Source organism: Homalodisca vitripennis, chromosome 4 (assembly GCF_021130785.1).
Source record: "Homalodisca vitripennis isolate AUS2020 chromosome 4, UT_GWSS_2.1, whole genome shotgun sequence".
Classification (NCBI taxonomy): domain Eukaryota; kingdom Metazoa; phylum Arthropoda; class Insecta; order Hemiptera; family Cicadellidae; genus Homalodisca; species Homalodisca vitripennis.
Window position 1 is genome coordinate 105352266 of NC_060210.1, and position 17672 is coordinate 105369937.

Here is a 17672-nt window from a genome sequence, read left to right on the forward strand (position 1 = left end):
TTTTGTCGTTTGATGATGTTTGTTTTAGGAATCGGGGATAATTTCTTGAGGGCTCTTACAACAAATGATGTACTGGGTATGGCGGTTGGACTTAAAGCAGATGAGGTAGGCCTACTAGGCATGGAGCTTAAGGCAGATGAGGCATTGGGTTTTTAATGGACGTTCATTGCTTGAGGTATTTGGGCTTGAAGAGACGAGAACAAATAATGTTGTGGGGTCTCCGGAACCTAATATAGGCCCTGAGGTTGTACTTGCATTGGGATCGGGATCAACAGGCCCTGATGTTGCACTTGCATTAGGGTCGGGATCAAACAGGCCCTGATGTTGCACTTGCATTAGGGTCGGGATCAACAGGCCCTGATGTTGCACTTGCATTGGGATCGGCATCAGCAGGTCCATCTTTATCAGGGTCCGGTGAAAACTGGATTGATGTCAGCTGTTGGGTGTGACTGAGATGGATTGGGGAATTTCCGTTGTTGTAGTAGAAGCAACAAAATCTGCATCAGTGAACACATCCCTGTTGATTGGCACTATGCCACACCTTCTAAATCCCTTAACCGCAACAGTAGGAGTAGCAGCACTTAAAAATGATTCCCCGAGAAGACGAGACACTTGGTATTGAGTTTACTTGCCTACCAGGGTTATTTCGTAAAAAATCTCTCGATTGCTTGGACATAATAGGTGTTGAATGGCCCCATAAACGCTACGTCTAACGGCTGGAGCTTGTGGCTGCAATGAGGGGGGGATGCAAACCACAGTTGTATGGTTTTTTCCTAGCCTTTTCGATAAAGTCAAGGTTCCTTGTGTGAGTTGCATGTCCATCAAGTACCAATAAGACGGGGTCGTCTTTTGAAGGCTTAGCAAAGCGCAAAAAAGTGCTCAAAACCATTGAGTGAAAATGTCCGTTTGCATCCACCCTGATGGATGGCAGGCAAAAACTGTCCCTGGTGGAGAAACCATCTTGCAGCTCAACTTTCATTCGCTGCCTTGGAAATATGACCATAGGAGGTATAAAAGTCCCTCCTGCTGACATTGAAACTACAAATGTCGAGAGAAACACCTCTTTCAGCAGATGTGAGTGAGCCAACTTGTCGTCTGCCTTTAAGTGCAAAAACCTTTGACGATTTAGTCTGGACAGTCATAAGTCCTGTTTCGTCGACATTGAAAACCCTGTGAGGTGGATATAAGTGGTTTTTCTGGACATCCTCTAAAATGTCAAAGAACTTTGTAACATTTACTTTGTTAAAAGCCTGGGCTCTTGCTGCCGAAGTAGCCTCTGGTACTCTCAACACCATTTCAGGGTGGCGCTGTCTAAAGCCCCTAACCCAATCTTTCCCAGCTAATTTTGTTTCATGGTTGAAATTATGTGTGATATTATTTTGCTCTGCAAGTTTGTAAGCAAGACTACGCAAATCAATTTAAAGTGATTCCAAAAAAATCGTACCTCCATTTCTAAAAGATATTCTACAAGATGCTGTTCTTGTTCTGCATTAAAAACAGGACGGTAGTGGCCAAGAACTTTGTTTGTTTCCTTAGCATGCTGGTTCTTATTTAAAACCCGGCGTTTCAACGTATTTCTTGGCACATTGAAGTTTTTTGCAGCTGTTTGCATTGGCATACCATCTCTCACGGCGTTGATAGCTCGTTGCATCGCCTGAGGGTCCCAAGACTGCTGCTCGGTTTTCCGTTTGTATTTGGACACCATGACTCCAACTAAAAAAAAAAAAAAAATACGTTGTAGTTGCATACAAGTGAATACCGTTTCTAGGTCACCTAAATTGGATTTGGGCACATCGACAATTAATATATTTTAAATATTAAAACTAAATACTTGCTTTAGGGCACCTAAACTGGGGTTTCGGAACAGGTAAAACAAATAATATTTGTTTTATATTATATAAAATAAAGTATATTTTATATTAAAAACTAAATATTTGATGTCGGGCAAAGTGGCCACGGCGGAGGGCAAAGTGGCCACGGCAGTGGCCACTTTGCCCTTTCTGAACGCCATTACAAAAATAGCGACCTTGCACGTACATCTGTAACACCCAGCTCTTACTCCTACACATGAAATTGATAGCCTAAATCACACTCTTTTTAATGGTTATTGTCAGCATTACTTACTAGGGTCGTAGTTATAGTTATAACAAGTAAAGCAGACCACTTACCTTACATCAGCAACTTGAAAAAACAACACATTTGATGATAAAATCCGAACACGTAAACTGACCACCTTCACAACGCTACAGAACACTAATGGAGGTCTCGCGCAGTAGTTGAGGCGTTGGCCGCTGCGTAGCAGCACTGCGTGGGCAGAGAAATCGGCCGTGGCCACTATGCCCGCAGTGGCCACTTTGCCCACCCTTCCCCTTACAAAACGGATCTCCACCCAGGACTGCCAACGAACCTGGTTAACACTCGAAATAGTTAAACGATGATTTACGCTTTTCAAATATTGAACAAACTGCCCTTAATGTTGTAAAATACTTATGCCAACAGTAATGCAAGTGTTGAGTATATTTATTAAATCATTGCTCCAAAATGAGCCAATATAATCTCAATCATTTAAAATTAATCATTTTCTTAATAGGAATGTGGAACGTCTTAAATCAATTAAAAATGTGTTTGGCTCTTTCATGATCGGGCATAATACAGATGTTACTTGTATCACCGAAACCCAATGCATACGAAATATTTTAAAACCTCCGGCTACTCTATATATACGGAAGACAGAAATGTTCTTCATACATATATTGCTCATAAAGTGTTGCATTTATTTTAATAAGTACACATTATATATAGTAATGTTATAGTATATTATCATGACTTTATCAATTAAAGATGTTAGAATCAAACTAATTTTTTTTTATTGTCAGGCTATCAAATTATTTCTGCATGCAAGTCGCCAAATCGCCCTTTTTACCAGCAAGATATTTGGAATTAATTCCATGAAAAACTTAAATTGTAGGTGATTTTAAGTATTGTAAACACCGTTTTGAGGCTGTAAAAAGAAGCGAAGCATCTATCCTTCGTGTCATTAATGTTTATCTAACTATTTCTACCCCTTTCCAAGCCTACGCATTAACCTTGGCAAAACTATTTTCATCCAGACATAATCGACATAAAGTTTTCACATTTCCGATGTTACAACAAGTTGTAAGTGAACTTGATTCCTATCATCTTCCTATTACTGTAACCTTTTTATTACAACCAATATTTTTACCCATCCTGCCTAGACTTATCGACGGTGACGTTGACTGGGAATTGTTCTCCTCTGATCTAGATATTTTCTTTGAGAAAATATGTTAAGCCACAGAAGATTGTAATATGACACCTTAATTTCATACAATGCTTATACAATGGCGGCGATTGAAATAAGAATCACTCTATCAAAAATATTAGAACACTTTGAGTATGTACCCAAATCTCAATAATCTTCAATAACGCTTATCTCAATAGTCGTCATTTGTAAAATTCTATATCAAATGAATGACTATCGTAATCATATGGGTACACCATATTGTGTACCAGAAATAAATGAAAGCAATTCTAAGTGTATATAAAGAGTAAAACCGCAAAATGTATATAATTTACAACGTTTTATCAAAACTCTTATACGTAAAAAAAAACATGTAATACAAATTCTTAACTAGTTCCAAACATTTTGTGCAAAATTGTATCCCATTGAAATGTTTTTACAAAAACTTTATTTACAATCGTTCATTTTAGAAATTCCATATAAATCTTGATAAACATTTTTCATACAGCACAGCCTCACAGATATATAAAGTTACAGATCGTGACGAAGTATGGTTAACGGAAAATAGATTCGAGCAGCAACGAGATTAACATTATGGTTTAAAATAAATTTGAGGATTATTTTAAAACAAACTTTACTTTTGTTACTTTTCTGCTTGTTACTTCTAACAGTGCATGTTAACCTATTCAATATAAAACTTTGTGATACATGCCATTGAAAGTATCCTTTAGTGTAAATTATAAACGCCACCGCTATACTTCATCTGTGTACTTTGGGATGTAAATCAAGCTGGTATCCAGTGGCGTGACAAAGGGTGGTGGAGGGGACGGGCCGCACCGGGTGTCACCTTTTTTGGGGTATCACCCCAAAAAAGAAAAAGGGTATCACCCTGCTGGTATCCATCTAGTGGTGCGGTCGCAACGACGAGAGTGCTGCGCATAAGGTAAATAATGATTGACTAGACAAAAAGCATAATTTTATGTGAACGAAGAAGGAAATTTGGAACATGGGTGTTTGCTTTTATATAATTATCCTGGAATGCAACTCCTTTTGTGGGAGTACACCTCCAAGGAAGGTAATGGATGTATTCTCTTCATTCCCCAATACTCTTTGGGAACTCTTAACGTGTGGTATATGTATTATATGCTTTGTAGGATACAAGTATAAAACATAGAACTTTTTACTAAAATGTGTTGTCTTATTTGTTCTCATAAAAAAATAGATAAAATAAAAACTGCAAGTAAGAAAATAATTTAATTTATTTTGTGAAAATAAGTTATTTCAAAATATTTTAAAGCATTGGGAGAAGATTATAAATCTTGGGCTAGAATATTGAAATTGAAATTAGTGTTACTAATTGTTAATAAAGTTATAAACCTTATTTATGAATTATTAAAAGAGACCAACTGTACTTCACTAATATGAACATGTTTTATTACCCATGACATTACATCTCTAAATAATATGATTTATATCTTTGGCGTGGTTTTTACCCTTCACATCCTAACCACTCGACTAATATCCCAAATCCTCAGATTTCTGTGTAATCATACTATGTATAAACAGGCAAAGGAGATTTAAAAATATATTCGTGGGTTACTTTATATTTGTAAGTCGAAGGTGAGGAAGACTAATTTTGACGCCATGAAAATATATTGCATTGGCTAAAATATTCAATACTATGTAGGCACTTACATAGATATAGATCTTATTAAAATTTGTTCCATTTATAGTGACTACAAGATGGTATCTTAGCCGTAGTCTATATTTTCTTCTTTAATTTGATTTAAACATTTTTAATTCTAATGTATTCACGTTTGTTCTTTTTCTAATTTGATTATGTATTTCATTAGATCACCTAAAATATTAAAATATAATAAATATCTGGTTATTGCAACAACTGCATTGTGAGTAATATGTTTTAATATTTAGTTGAAAGAATTAACTGTAATGGGTTTTCAAAATGATTCGGGATAGGTTTTCACGTACGCACAACTTTAAAATAATATATTGGAGAAGAATTTATGAGATAATTTCGTTTTTTAAATGTCGTTTATTTTGAAATTGGCCTTATTGAATTTTTTGCAATATAGGCCAAATACATCTTCTACATAATTGAAACATGATTTTCCCCATACGATTACAGTATGACGAAATCGTAACTATGATAAGTGCAAAATTACGTAAATATTTCAAAAACTTCTAATCATAATGTAGTTCATCTCCAGATGGTTTATTGCATATAGTATTTATGCAATGTGCATTCAAAGTGTACTCGTAAATTATTATGACTCGTAATTCCTATACACAGTTCGATTATTTAGGTTCCAATAAAATAAACACAAAACTACTCGTAGTATCCCGCCAACGTACATTTTTGTTCCGAATTGTTTATGATTGGGTATTCTTAATAATGTAGAGCATTGCAGAGTTAAAAAAGTACATTTATAATAAACAGACACCTGGAACATTGTGGTATCCCTGATTAAGCTGTCGGCAGTGGATTAGACTAAACATTCATCAGTAATCCTGACATTTATTGCTGTATTAAAGTAAAAATGTTGTTACATATACCTAATAAACATTACTGGATGTTTTATCCATGCATCAAAATATTTCATAGACATTTAAATAAAATTTTCTCTGATAAATCATATGCAAATCATTTGGAAGCGTGAGATAAAAACAAGACTCCTTTCCTTTGTGACACATGGTAAGAAAGGAAATATAAAACCATGAATTTGAGTGCATTTTGTTTTCTTTTAGGGCTTGTAATATTAAAATTAGAATTGCACCCCTTACAAAAAATTAATAACCATAAGTCATATTTAAAAAATCTCATAAGATAAAATATTGTGTTAAGTTTTCAGTTGTGAAGCAATTTTAACACAAACATAGGATAAAACCCTGAAGAGTGGTATATTTTGAATAATACGTGCAGGGGCGCACCGACAGGGAAGACGAACGGGACAGTCCCTCTCCCCCCAAGAGCATTTAATTTCAAAATAACCGATTTCATAACAATATTTTTAGGCTAAAAATAACACTGATATCGAAACTTTGAAATCAGTGATAATAAAATATATAAATACGTATAAATATATAAAACTATATTTTTTTATTTGAGAAATGCGTGGTACTATACATTTAATAATTTAATTTTGTTCAAAACTCTAAATATTTGAAATTTACAGTCTCGCAGCAACTACGAAAGTGTGGTTATTTCTTACTACAGTATTTATTGTGGCTTCTACCTGTACTCGGTACTTTCAATAACCAAGCACAAAATGTAGCCTACTCGTACTGATTTAGAATCATATGTAACAGAGTACTCCTAAAATTATACAGTTACATGTTCCAGCTACTGTTACTATTAAACTAGTTGGATTAACTTTGTACCGGAAATGGTGGTAAACGTGTAAGCATCTGTAACTTAAAAGTACCTTTAGCAGTAGATTAACCTGTACCGAATACTTTCGGCTTGCGGTAACTTGTACCTACTCTCGGGACAGACAAGTATCCGGTACAAAGTATCTGTTATAGTAGTTCTGATGTGATCATTTGTCACAGTAGTGACTGAATTCCACAAGCTCTGAGCAGTTCTGTGCTATGTTTGTTGTCATTCATTGTCACCACAAGGCAATACTATCCTGGGCGCAATCCAGTGATTTGAGCGTTACAACGAGTAGTTACTAGTAAATTAACAAATCCCGCTCAATTTACTCTGTATTAAAATGAAACGTTTTAACTAGTGGTATACAAAGTTACGCGCTCAAGATAAATTACTCAGCTCTATAACGTAACAAGTGCTTAATTTTACGTTAAATGTTCAAAGTTGCAGTTTGGTTGTAAAGCACCAAATCGGTATATTTTTTGTAGTTATCTATATAAAAACGGTAAGTTATTATTAGTGAACAGTTTTATATGTAGGAACGCAGAAATAATAAACCCCATTATTGTAGTCTATTAGGTAGTTTGTGGTCAAATTTTAAATTCGGATATCTATAATTTTTGATCCAGGTAGACAGAAAGATTTGTCTTCATTTATGTTATAATTTTATTAATGTTATAATTAAATTTCGTTTTAATTAAATATAGCCTACTCCATATAAATTGTATTTGTTGCACAATATTTGTATTATTCCTGTACAAACTGCCTGGTGGTTGTTGGTAGAGTCGTTTTACTGTAAACTTTATACACTGATCTGATTTTTGCTCCATTTTAATTAGTCCGAAATTACTATCAAATACAGATTCTAGAACCTAATAATTCAAAAATTTCACTGGGGAGGGACCCCGGATCCCCAGGGGTATTACAAGGGGTATCCCCTTGGTATCAGGGGTTTACATGCTACTGGCTGCCCGGTGTTCCGGACACTCCCCAGAGAAGATTTTTGGGTGCGCAACTGAAAACCTAAGATATATTTTGACAAGATATAAAAACGCTTCAGTTTTCTATGAACATCCGTTCAAAAAGCAACAAAGAGAGACTATATAGCAAACCTTGTAAAACTCAAACCTAATAACTAAAGTCTTTAGTTTTAAATAGGAAGAATTATAACAAATAATGTCAAACAATCATCGTATCCATAGTGGGAGGGGATTATGTAGTTCCACTTCATCTTCCTGTTAGTGCAGCATTTATAATCTAATGCTGTTACAGATTTGACTCCTAGATTTGAATCTGCAGCCATGTTCGTCTGAAGAGATCGGAAAAAGTCGACGACGAAGAAGCTAAAAACGAAAAATGTACATCTTTTCGACATCAGAGACACTTAAAATATGTATAATGTAATTCAGAAGAATTGACCATACTAATTTTTCACTAGGTTAGTGTAACATTTTTTTCAAATCTCAAGTCAAGGTAACGGAATTTGGACCTCTCCTCAAATTTCGTTAAGGCCTAGAATAACTATAGAACTATATTTTGCCCATTCTGATATGTTTATTTATTCATTTTATCCATAAAGAATGATGTCGCTTTCATTTATTATTTTGCAACATCAGCTATGCATACCTTAATAGTTTTTTAAACGAAGGACAGATCTTAGCAGAAAAGTAAATATAATTTTTACATGCTGTAGACCAGACATAAAAACTTAGGGCAATAGGATGGGTTTAACTTACAACGAAGAAGAGATGTATTACATCTCTTACATAATGAAGAAATGTATTATCTAAAAAATGTACACGGCGTTTAATAAATTTGAGGAGACATTCAGGGTTGTAAACAAGTGGAAATAAATAAATAGATCCTGCTACACTATGGTCCATTTCACTTCATTTAACTTCTGCCTGTATGTCTCTATTTTTAATTTAAGAAAACCATAACTCAGAAACGGTTCAAGGTACGGCGTTCTAGTTTTGCAAGTTTGTATGTCTTATTATAGGATGTAACTTCCTGCGGAAATAAAAAATCTATCATTTATATTTTCAAAATGACGCTGTTTTAAATACTTAAACCAAAATTTCATGAAAACCAGCGAGAAGTGGAAAAATGTCGACACATAAAAGATAGCTTCTAAAGACCAAAATGTTAATCCTTTATTAGTTATGTGAAAAATAACGGAATAAATTGTTATCAGCTTAATGATTGATGTTCGACTTATAATTGAAGTGTATTGGGCAAAAGTAGTAAGTCGTATTTAAGTATTGTTAAGTATTTATTTACTTATCGGCTTATAAAACATTTTGAGTACATTACAAGGTATATTTTACGTTTCTTGAAATTTGTTGTCGCCTCTTCGGTTTTATAGTTTTGAAAGTTTGCCGCCAGTTGAAAACTATAAAAGATAGCATTTTTTCTTCCGATAGAAAGTTACACTCTAATAAGTCATGCACACATGCAGAGCTACAATGCCGTAAGTTAGAATAAAAAGAGTAAAAGTATAAGTAGATATACAGGCAGAAGTTAAACAAAGTGGGATGGAAAAGTGTTAGGGAAAAGTGTTGTTTATTTTCACCAATTTAACCCTATTGTCCCATATTTTTGGGCACCCGTGTATAAGACTTTTTTTAAGCAGAGGGAACCTTCATAAGTCCCCAGTTATTTGGGATTTTTACCCACTAAACCACTAAACCTGGACTCTAGGTCCACTGACTGTAGAGGAAGCTCTGAAACATAATATTTAGCATAGCCTATTTAGGAGTCGTAGTTTATCTGAAACTAAATTATGTTAATGAAAATGTAACAGTTACGTCCCAGGTTGGGATCGATGTCTCTTTCTGGAGCTAAAAGGCATGACAAAGAACTGCCACATGCGTGCACTGTATTCTATGTTGTACTGTGACAACAAGTAAAATGACCAATGTGAGTGTCAGCCCCGCAATGGAACAGTTGAAGACGTGTTGAGGTGTCGCATTGCGAGTCCTCAGGTGCTAGTGCTGACCACCCCCAAGACTTGCTGTTACAATAAACTCTCCCAGCGTGTGGGTGTGCTCGCGCAGCAGATCAATAGCAGAGTCCCTCTGACCGACTGACGGCAGTCTTGTTGCTCTCGCTGTTCTGTTCGACGAGTAAATTCCATGTGAACCCGCCCAGGACATGTACACATACTAGGCTGTATCTAGTACTCGTCTATGCTGACACAAATCATCCAGCACCCGGCCGTATGTGTGTTCTGAGAAGTGGTGAGTAGCACTAGCATAGCCGGCCTTCCGTCCGCTGCTGTCCAGATTATTTGTTAATATTAACGTTAATGTTAATTCCCGAGAATTGTTGTTTCTCGATAATATTCAGGTTCACTGAGTTCATGCTCAAAGTTTCCAATCAGCTAATAGTCAAAAGCAAATAGAATAATCGCGAAACAAGAAAACATATGGCACACTGTTTTCCTTGTTGAAAACTAGATTAAGTCATTAACAACAAGGTAAATTCCATTTATTCAATTATTTTACGATAACAGTAATTTTAATTTCATATTAAAATAATTAGCTTTTAAATGTTATTATTGGCAATTTGGAAATTATAATAATTATTATCATTGCTGTTAGTTTTCAAAGGTTTCTTTATTGGATATAAAAATGTCAATATTGATTTCTCTTATTTAGTATATAAAGTTGGTCAAAAATGAGGGAAGATAAGAAATTATTGAATTGGCAAGGGGAATTAATACGTCATTAACTTTCCAATTAACTTTCGAAAGTGCCAATTTGAAGTTAACGCGTTGTGCAAAAATCATTACTAACACAAATCGATAATAACAAATATTATGTACTAAAAATTTCTAAACGGTTGGTGACATTTTTATACCCTAATTTTGGTCTTCATACTAAAGCAAAAATTAATTTAAATCATTTCTCCTGTACGTTTATTCAGTTATTGAGATTTCAAGGTAAATTTGTTTTATACTCGTATATTGACGGATTTGTGTTTAATATCTTTTCATGTTATGATTGCATAATCTTAATAACCTATAAGGAAGTGGAAAATGTAAAAATTTCAGATAATGATCTCATCGGAATTAATTGAATTTAAGTATATGAAAATAGTTTACAGTGACATAATTAAACTTTATGTCTCATATTAACATGAGAAATATAAATGGATCAAATTAAATATAAAATGCCTTTATTATAGTCGAGCAGGTAACTTGTACTCTGTACAAGCAGCTTTTCATAACAACTCCAGTCATTTAAAACTTATTGCAATTAATTAATTATCACTTAAACTATATAAAAATACTAACCCAATTGTCAATCGCCAACATTTCTATTATCTTGTCTTTAAAGACGCCATTTTAGATTACAAGAGAGTGTTGGACAAGTAGGTATCATATTAATTTGAGTTCTGTTTAAACCTTTTATCTGTTATAATGTCTGTTTTTATCTTCAATTATCCAATATATCTATTAATAACTAACCATGAATTAATTTGACGTCCTTTTATGGAGAAACATGTTATAGCAATTTCAAGATATGCTAAAAGGATATTTTAACACTCTACAAAAGCAACATTTTAATATGGAAATTTAAAAACCAATTGGAAGTAAACAAAATAATTAATATTTTGCTACTTTTGTTATTTTGTATGGTCACTATTAGAAACGGTTACAATACAGTTATAGCTTCACATAAAGGACAACATTGAGAATCGAATGAGGCTTCATCAAGTTATTCACATTTAGGTAAACTTCCTTCCATAAACCCTCATGAAGAGAAATGTACATTTGTTGTGTGTATTTTTGTTCTTGTGAATACGATAACTTTGGTGTTTTTTTGTAAATTCACACAAACACGGCACGGTATAGAGCCTAGTTGGTATCAAAAGTTGAAAAAAGCCAGCAATTGCATAGTTTGGTTAAGTTCCATAGTCGATCACATTTTGTGCAGAATCTCTCGTATAGTAGATATAAATGTCGGAACCTTTAACGTTAATAAAAATAGCCAAAACCCATAACTACCATCTTAAATGATGATGTGGTATACAGTATATAATATAAAAATACTGAATTATGCTCTCACGCATAAATTTGATAATATAAAACTAGTTTCGGGTGCTTTGGAATTTAAAAGTAAAGTTAGAACGATACACTGTTTTTCAAACAACTTTATTAAATTGACATTTATTGAAAATACAATTCATTGAAAAGTAAATAGTTAAGTTTACATATAAATGTAGTTGGGTATTAGGCCTACCCAAATTAGCCTCGGATCGTATTCTTGACCAGTTTCTCAATATTGTCAGATCCAGTATGTCTGATCCAAATCTGCCTTAACTTCTTCCTAAAACAATATAGATAAGGGTAGATAAAGGAGATACTACAATAATAATGATAGATTTTACTATGGGTAAAAAACAAAGTATTTATTAAGTGAAAAAATACGTAAAAAACTTCACGAAAACCTTACAGAATAATTAATTATTTCTATGTAAAAATGTAAATTTGTCAAAAGCCCCATTGATCCAATGGTTTTAAATATTTGAATACACCAGTATTTTTATATTCCTCCAAAATTACACAAGAATTTTATATCGCAACCAGAACGCCAATCATATCTTCTTGTTAAACACCTACGGAAAGGTTCCTCTTTTGTGCATAGCCTCTATTGCGATTCATAAGACCGTCAAAAATTGACCATATTTCACAAAAAGATTTGGGTAACTTCTTAGAGACACTTGACATGTTCTCTGACTTCTTTCTAAAACTACATTGGTCTCTATCTCCCATTGTAGTATTGATCACTATTGATATAACCAATTTATACACAAACATAAAAGTCTGTGAAGAAATTGAAGCGGTAACATTACACCTTAGTCAAAGACAAATTAATTCAAAACCTACTACTTCATTATTTTACTGCAAACATTAATGTATTTTGTGCTTACTTTGTGCTTTTCTAAGCGGAATCTTAGCGGATGTTTTGTCAAGATTGAATTTTTTTCTTTTTTTTTTCGTAAACACGATGTTAGGGGGGGAGTTACGGAGAATGTCCTTTACAATAATGTAATTCGGTCCAGTCATAATTACGACGACGTAGACTAATGATACCACAGCCTTGGTTTTGACTCTCGTATTTACTAGAGAGATGTGACATTTTGGCAAAAATAATATAGAAGCCTGTAGGGATTCGGGTCCGCAGAGCGTTAGCCCAAAACAGCAACGCACTAGTCTGTGAAATGAAATGAAAAATTCTTTATTTATACGGAGAAAGTTTGGGCCAGATGGCCCTTTCTTACACTTAACCTGCGACAAGAAATTAACAAATTAAATTAAATATTTCCTTATGAATAAAAATTTAAAAACATTAAATTTAAATAACATGAAGAAATTAATATAATAGCTTTATCACGTAAATGAAAATTGAACAAATTAATAAACTAACTACGTCTGTAAATATTAAAAACGTTTTAAACATAACGATACTTCTAATACACCCATAAAACTAAACTACCGGTAGTTATTATAATTATTAATCCTAATAGATTCTAACTTTAATTTCCACACAATCATCCCTCTCCCATGATATATATATATATATATATATATATATATATATATATATATATATATATATACGTATATATATTGAGCTCAAAATAATGACAATTTTCCCCATGAAATATCAATTAATAATGTAATATTGTTAGTATAAATGTATTATTTTAAATTCAAACTAGATTTAATTTTCAACATAATGTTTACTTATATTATAGTATAATTAATATTGCAGACATGACAAATATATATTTCATATTTTTACAAATTTCTCTGTCTCAATAATAAAAAATTACAAAGCAACTACTGTAAACATGCACAAAAGAAAGTGCTTATTTTTAAAGGACTGTTCCGAATCCTTCAAAACTGACTTATGGTTAAATACGAGAATATGATATTCCGTAAATTAAAAAGTGAAACAATTACCTAGTGATTTTGTTATATACAAAATACAAAAAACTTTTACTGTTACTGTAAATTGTGAAGATCGTAGTTGTAAAAATACATTACAATGTTTACATTTTATATAATGTAGTAAGAATTGAAACATTCAGAAATTGTAAAAAGATTGATATTGTGTTTCAACAAATTTTGAGGTTTAGCGAGACTCGGTGGCTTTTACAATTATTGTTAAACAGTTAAATTCTGTGGATATATATTTATTTATACATAGGGTTGCGCTCATTCATACCGTGACAGGCCGAGCGAACACAAAATTAATATAAAATTAGATTAATAAATAAACAAAGCATTAGTAAATCTACAGAAATACCTAATACGCTTTGTTGATTGTTCATAAGCAGTACATGCCGCTGTTCAAATTCCCTTCAGAAAACAGTATAAGATGATGTATATGAATAATTCATGAATTTAATTACCACTAGCATAATTCTATATACGATTGGCTCAAAATAATGACAATTTTTCCTATGAAATATCAATTTATAACGTAATATTGTTAGTATAAATGTATTATTTTAAATTCAAACTTCAAATAGATTTAATCTTCAACATAACGTGTACTTTACATTCTCAGCTAATTGAAACTGTAGATAAAATATTTAAAGTATTTTAGAACACTGCAGACATAACTGTTTTAAATTATTAATCACAGCAAAATAGTATAACAGAGCACTCCAACATAATATTAGTATGATATTGTGAGTCCCTCACAGTCAAAAGTATTGAGTGCATAATTTTGTTGCGGGGCATCATGTTTACATGGCTTTTCGCTATGTATTATTTGTAAAAATAATATTATAGGATACATATGCTATATTTTACGCTATTGGAACGCGTTTCAGTGGAGTGTTTAATTTTGTTGCGGGACATTTTGTTTACATGAGTTTTCCCTATATATTATCTGTACAAATAATATTGTATGTTATCTTTTACGCCATTTGGAGCGTGTTTCAATGGAATGTTTAATTTTGTTACAGAGCATCCTGATTGCATGGCTTTTGGCGATACATTATTTGTACAAATAATATTATAGGTTACATAATATGGTATGTTTTACGCCATTTGAAACGTATTTCAGTGTCAAAACCAGAGTTGTACCATAGACGGTGTTTTTAGACATTATGCTGTTACTGCAATAGCTCTTCAATGTATAAAATCCATAAGGTTAATATATTGTGAGCACAACATACTTACTATACAATATGTTACAGATTGCATTTCATAATATTTAATTTATGCAACACGGTGCAAGTATGGCTAAGTGAGGAAACTTGTATAGGGACTTTCTAAGGAAACTTTGTATATCTTGTATAGACGCGCTTCGAATAGTAATACAATTGTATTGATTGTCTACGATTCGAGTTTGTATAATTGTTGCATTCTTAAGTTTAATAATAAATTGTGAAACTGTAATAGCAGTATTCTTTTTGCTTGGCCGTTTGGTGTGTTTACTGTGGCAATTCCACAACAGGAGCTGTGTGTTCACTGTGGCAATGCCACAACAGGAGCTGTGTGTTCACTGTGGCAATGCCACAACAGGAGCTGTGTGTTCACTGTGGCAATGCCACAACATGAGCTGTGTGTTCACTGTGGCAATGCCACAACAGGAGCTGTGTGTTCACTGTGGCAATGCCACAACAGGAGCTGTGTGTTCACTGTGGCAATGCCACAACAGGAGCTGTGTGTTCACTGTGGCAATGCCACAACAGGAGCTGTGTGTTCACTGTGGCAATGCCACAACAGGAGCTGTGTGTTCACTGTGGCAATGCCACAACAGGAGCTGTGTGTTCACTGTGGCAATGCCACCAAAGAAGCTAACCACTTCAAGGGTGTAACTATGTTTCACACTTCATTAGTCGCTTCTTCACAGTTAGGGGATTTTATTTTTCTCCAGGCCAATTTTACTTCAAAAGCAGTACGTTACTATAATTAAATAGCTAAAAATGTGTATTTGTGTATCAAAATGGTTGGCTGGTGTTTTAGATTAGTGATAATTATGTTATCACATATTACTTTATTTATACAACTTGAAAACTGTATAAAGCTGCATTTACAAGTTGGCACTCATTCGAAATAGGATATAATTGATTACAGCACTCTTCAATAAACCAGTACATAGGAATTACAAAGGACACGCGTCCGACAGAACATAACGAAAGGTTAATTACACAGACGGACAGACACAGTTTCTCATTGGACAAAGTAGAACCTATATAACAAGTGTCAAGCCTATGGGCTCTTTCTATTATAATTTATAAAGAAGCAAACAAACGTACAGCCAGACTTGGCACAGAGGGACCTATGTATCAAGTATCCACTCTCTAGGACCTTTTTACCTCGAGTTTATAATACAGACGGACGAAGAACATGATTTTAAGAAGGCCCTGTGCTTAATAACATATTATATATATATATATATATATATATATATATATATATATATATATATATATATATATATATATATAATTTCAATAAACATTGAATCGCAAAAAGTACTTGCTCCGCCGGGACTCTAACCCGGATCTGTCACTTGCCGGGTGAACGTGCTACCATTACACCACAGAACCCTCACTTTTTACGATTCAATTATTTTGTATTTGCCCGTATATGTCACATATGCGTTTAAATAACCAAACTAACTTTTATATATATATATTTACTTTGGGGGATGTTTATAGGACCAACTGAGAAGTTTTATTAACGTATGACCATTTTTTACCCCTCCCCCTGCTTTGATGTGTTTTCTTAGTTTAGTTGTCTAACCAATATATAACGATGTCCCAGTATCAAGGGAAGATAATACAAAGATATATATATCTTTGCTACTGATGACTTTTGTTTAGGACAACTGCTTGCTGTTGTAAAATGCGAAAGTGATAAAATTAATTTTCAATAATTTATTTTTTAATTAATTATGTCTGTATTGAAAATTGCATAATTATAGCTCTGAGTTTTGAATGTTCTTTTAGAAAAATATACGCTTCACAAATCATATAAAAGGAATAATGTCAAACCAGCCTTAAATTTACCACTCTCTTTACTTCACTAGACCTAATTAAATCCTCTGCATCACCGGGTTTCATTTCTAGGTCAAGTTGCTCCTGTTTTACCAGCGGTGATCCTGTGGCCAGCACCAACTATCGGTCCAGTGATCGATATATTCGTATGAACAAGGCATACACAATCGATTACCATAACTTCTGTTGTTACACTAATGTCCTGTAATATCCAATGAGTGTTAATAACAGAAGTTGTTTTATGTTCAAAGGTAACTGAGAGCCAGTCCGAGAAGTAAGCACGATGTTTGAAGGTGTTGTAGCCACATTACTGAACCGCTACCTAGGGAAGTACATCCAAGACCTCGACACAGAGAACCTCAATGTCGGCATATTCAGTGGTGACGTTCAGCTATCAGAACTGAAGCTGAAACCTGAAGCTTTGGTAAATACATTAACATAACTTCTTGCTTTGAATTATGTTAGGAACTCTTCGTGTTAAACGTAATGAATTAAAATAACACAATTTAATAAATCATTGTACTGAACAAAATTTATATTTTGTAAACACAACCAACAAATTTAGTTTTATTCATAAAGCTATTCGCATTGTTGCATAAAAGGTCCATCTAAGATAAATCCCCTTTTTGTAATATTGAAATGTATTTTCTTGAAATCCAACTTTATAGGTTTTCATACAATTCCATTATAACGCTCAGCCTGTCAAATGCTATGAGGGTTGTAGTTATAATACAACTACCGCGGTTAGTGGTTAATCTATTCCCAAAGACGTATTGTTTTATTACTTGGGATATAAATAAGGATCCTCGACCAGAATGAATAAGCACTACTGTTAATAGTTATTTAAATTATGATGTTTATGTGAAATATTTAGGTACGGGACACAAATGGAGATCTTGTATACCATTCGACACTATTAACAATGTATTGGTTTCTTACTGGTCCTTTAACGGTGAAGATTCTTTAAAGCCAACAAAGTCTTTCAAATCGATG

At 33.4% G+C, this 17672-nt stretch overlaps 1 protein-coding gene across 2 annotated transcripts in view; it reads left to right on the plus strand.

Moving 5' to 3' along the window:
* Positions 1-9727: 9727 nt before the first annotated feature.
* Positions 9728-17672, plus strand: part of LOC124359888 (vacuolar protein sorting-associated protein 13A-like) — a 119884-nt gene continuing 111939 nt past the window's right edge. For both annotated transcript variants that reach the window (XM_046813004.1, XM_046813005.1), the window contains exons 1-2: positions 9728-9889; positions 16931-17103. In XM_046813004.1, coding sequence (XP_046668960.1) covers positions 16963-17103 — 141 coding nt within the window. In that variant the 5' untranslated portion in view covers positions 9728-9889; positions 16931-16962. The remainder of the gene's footprint in view (positions 9890-16930; positions 17104-17672) is intronic.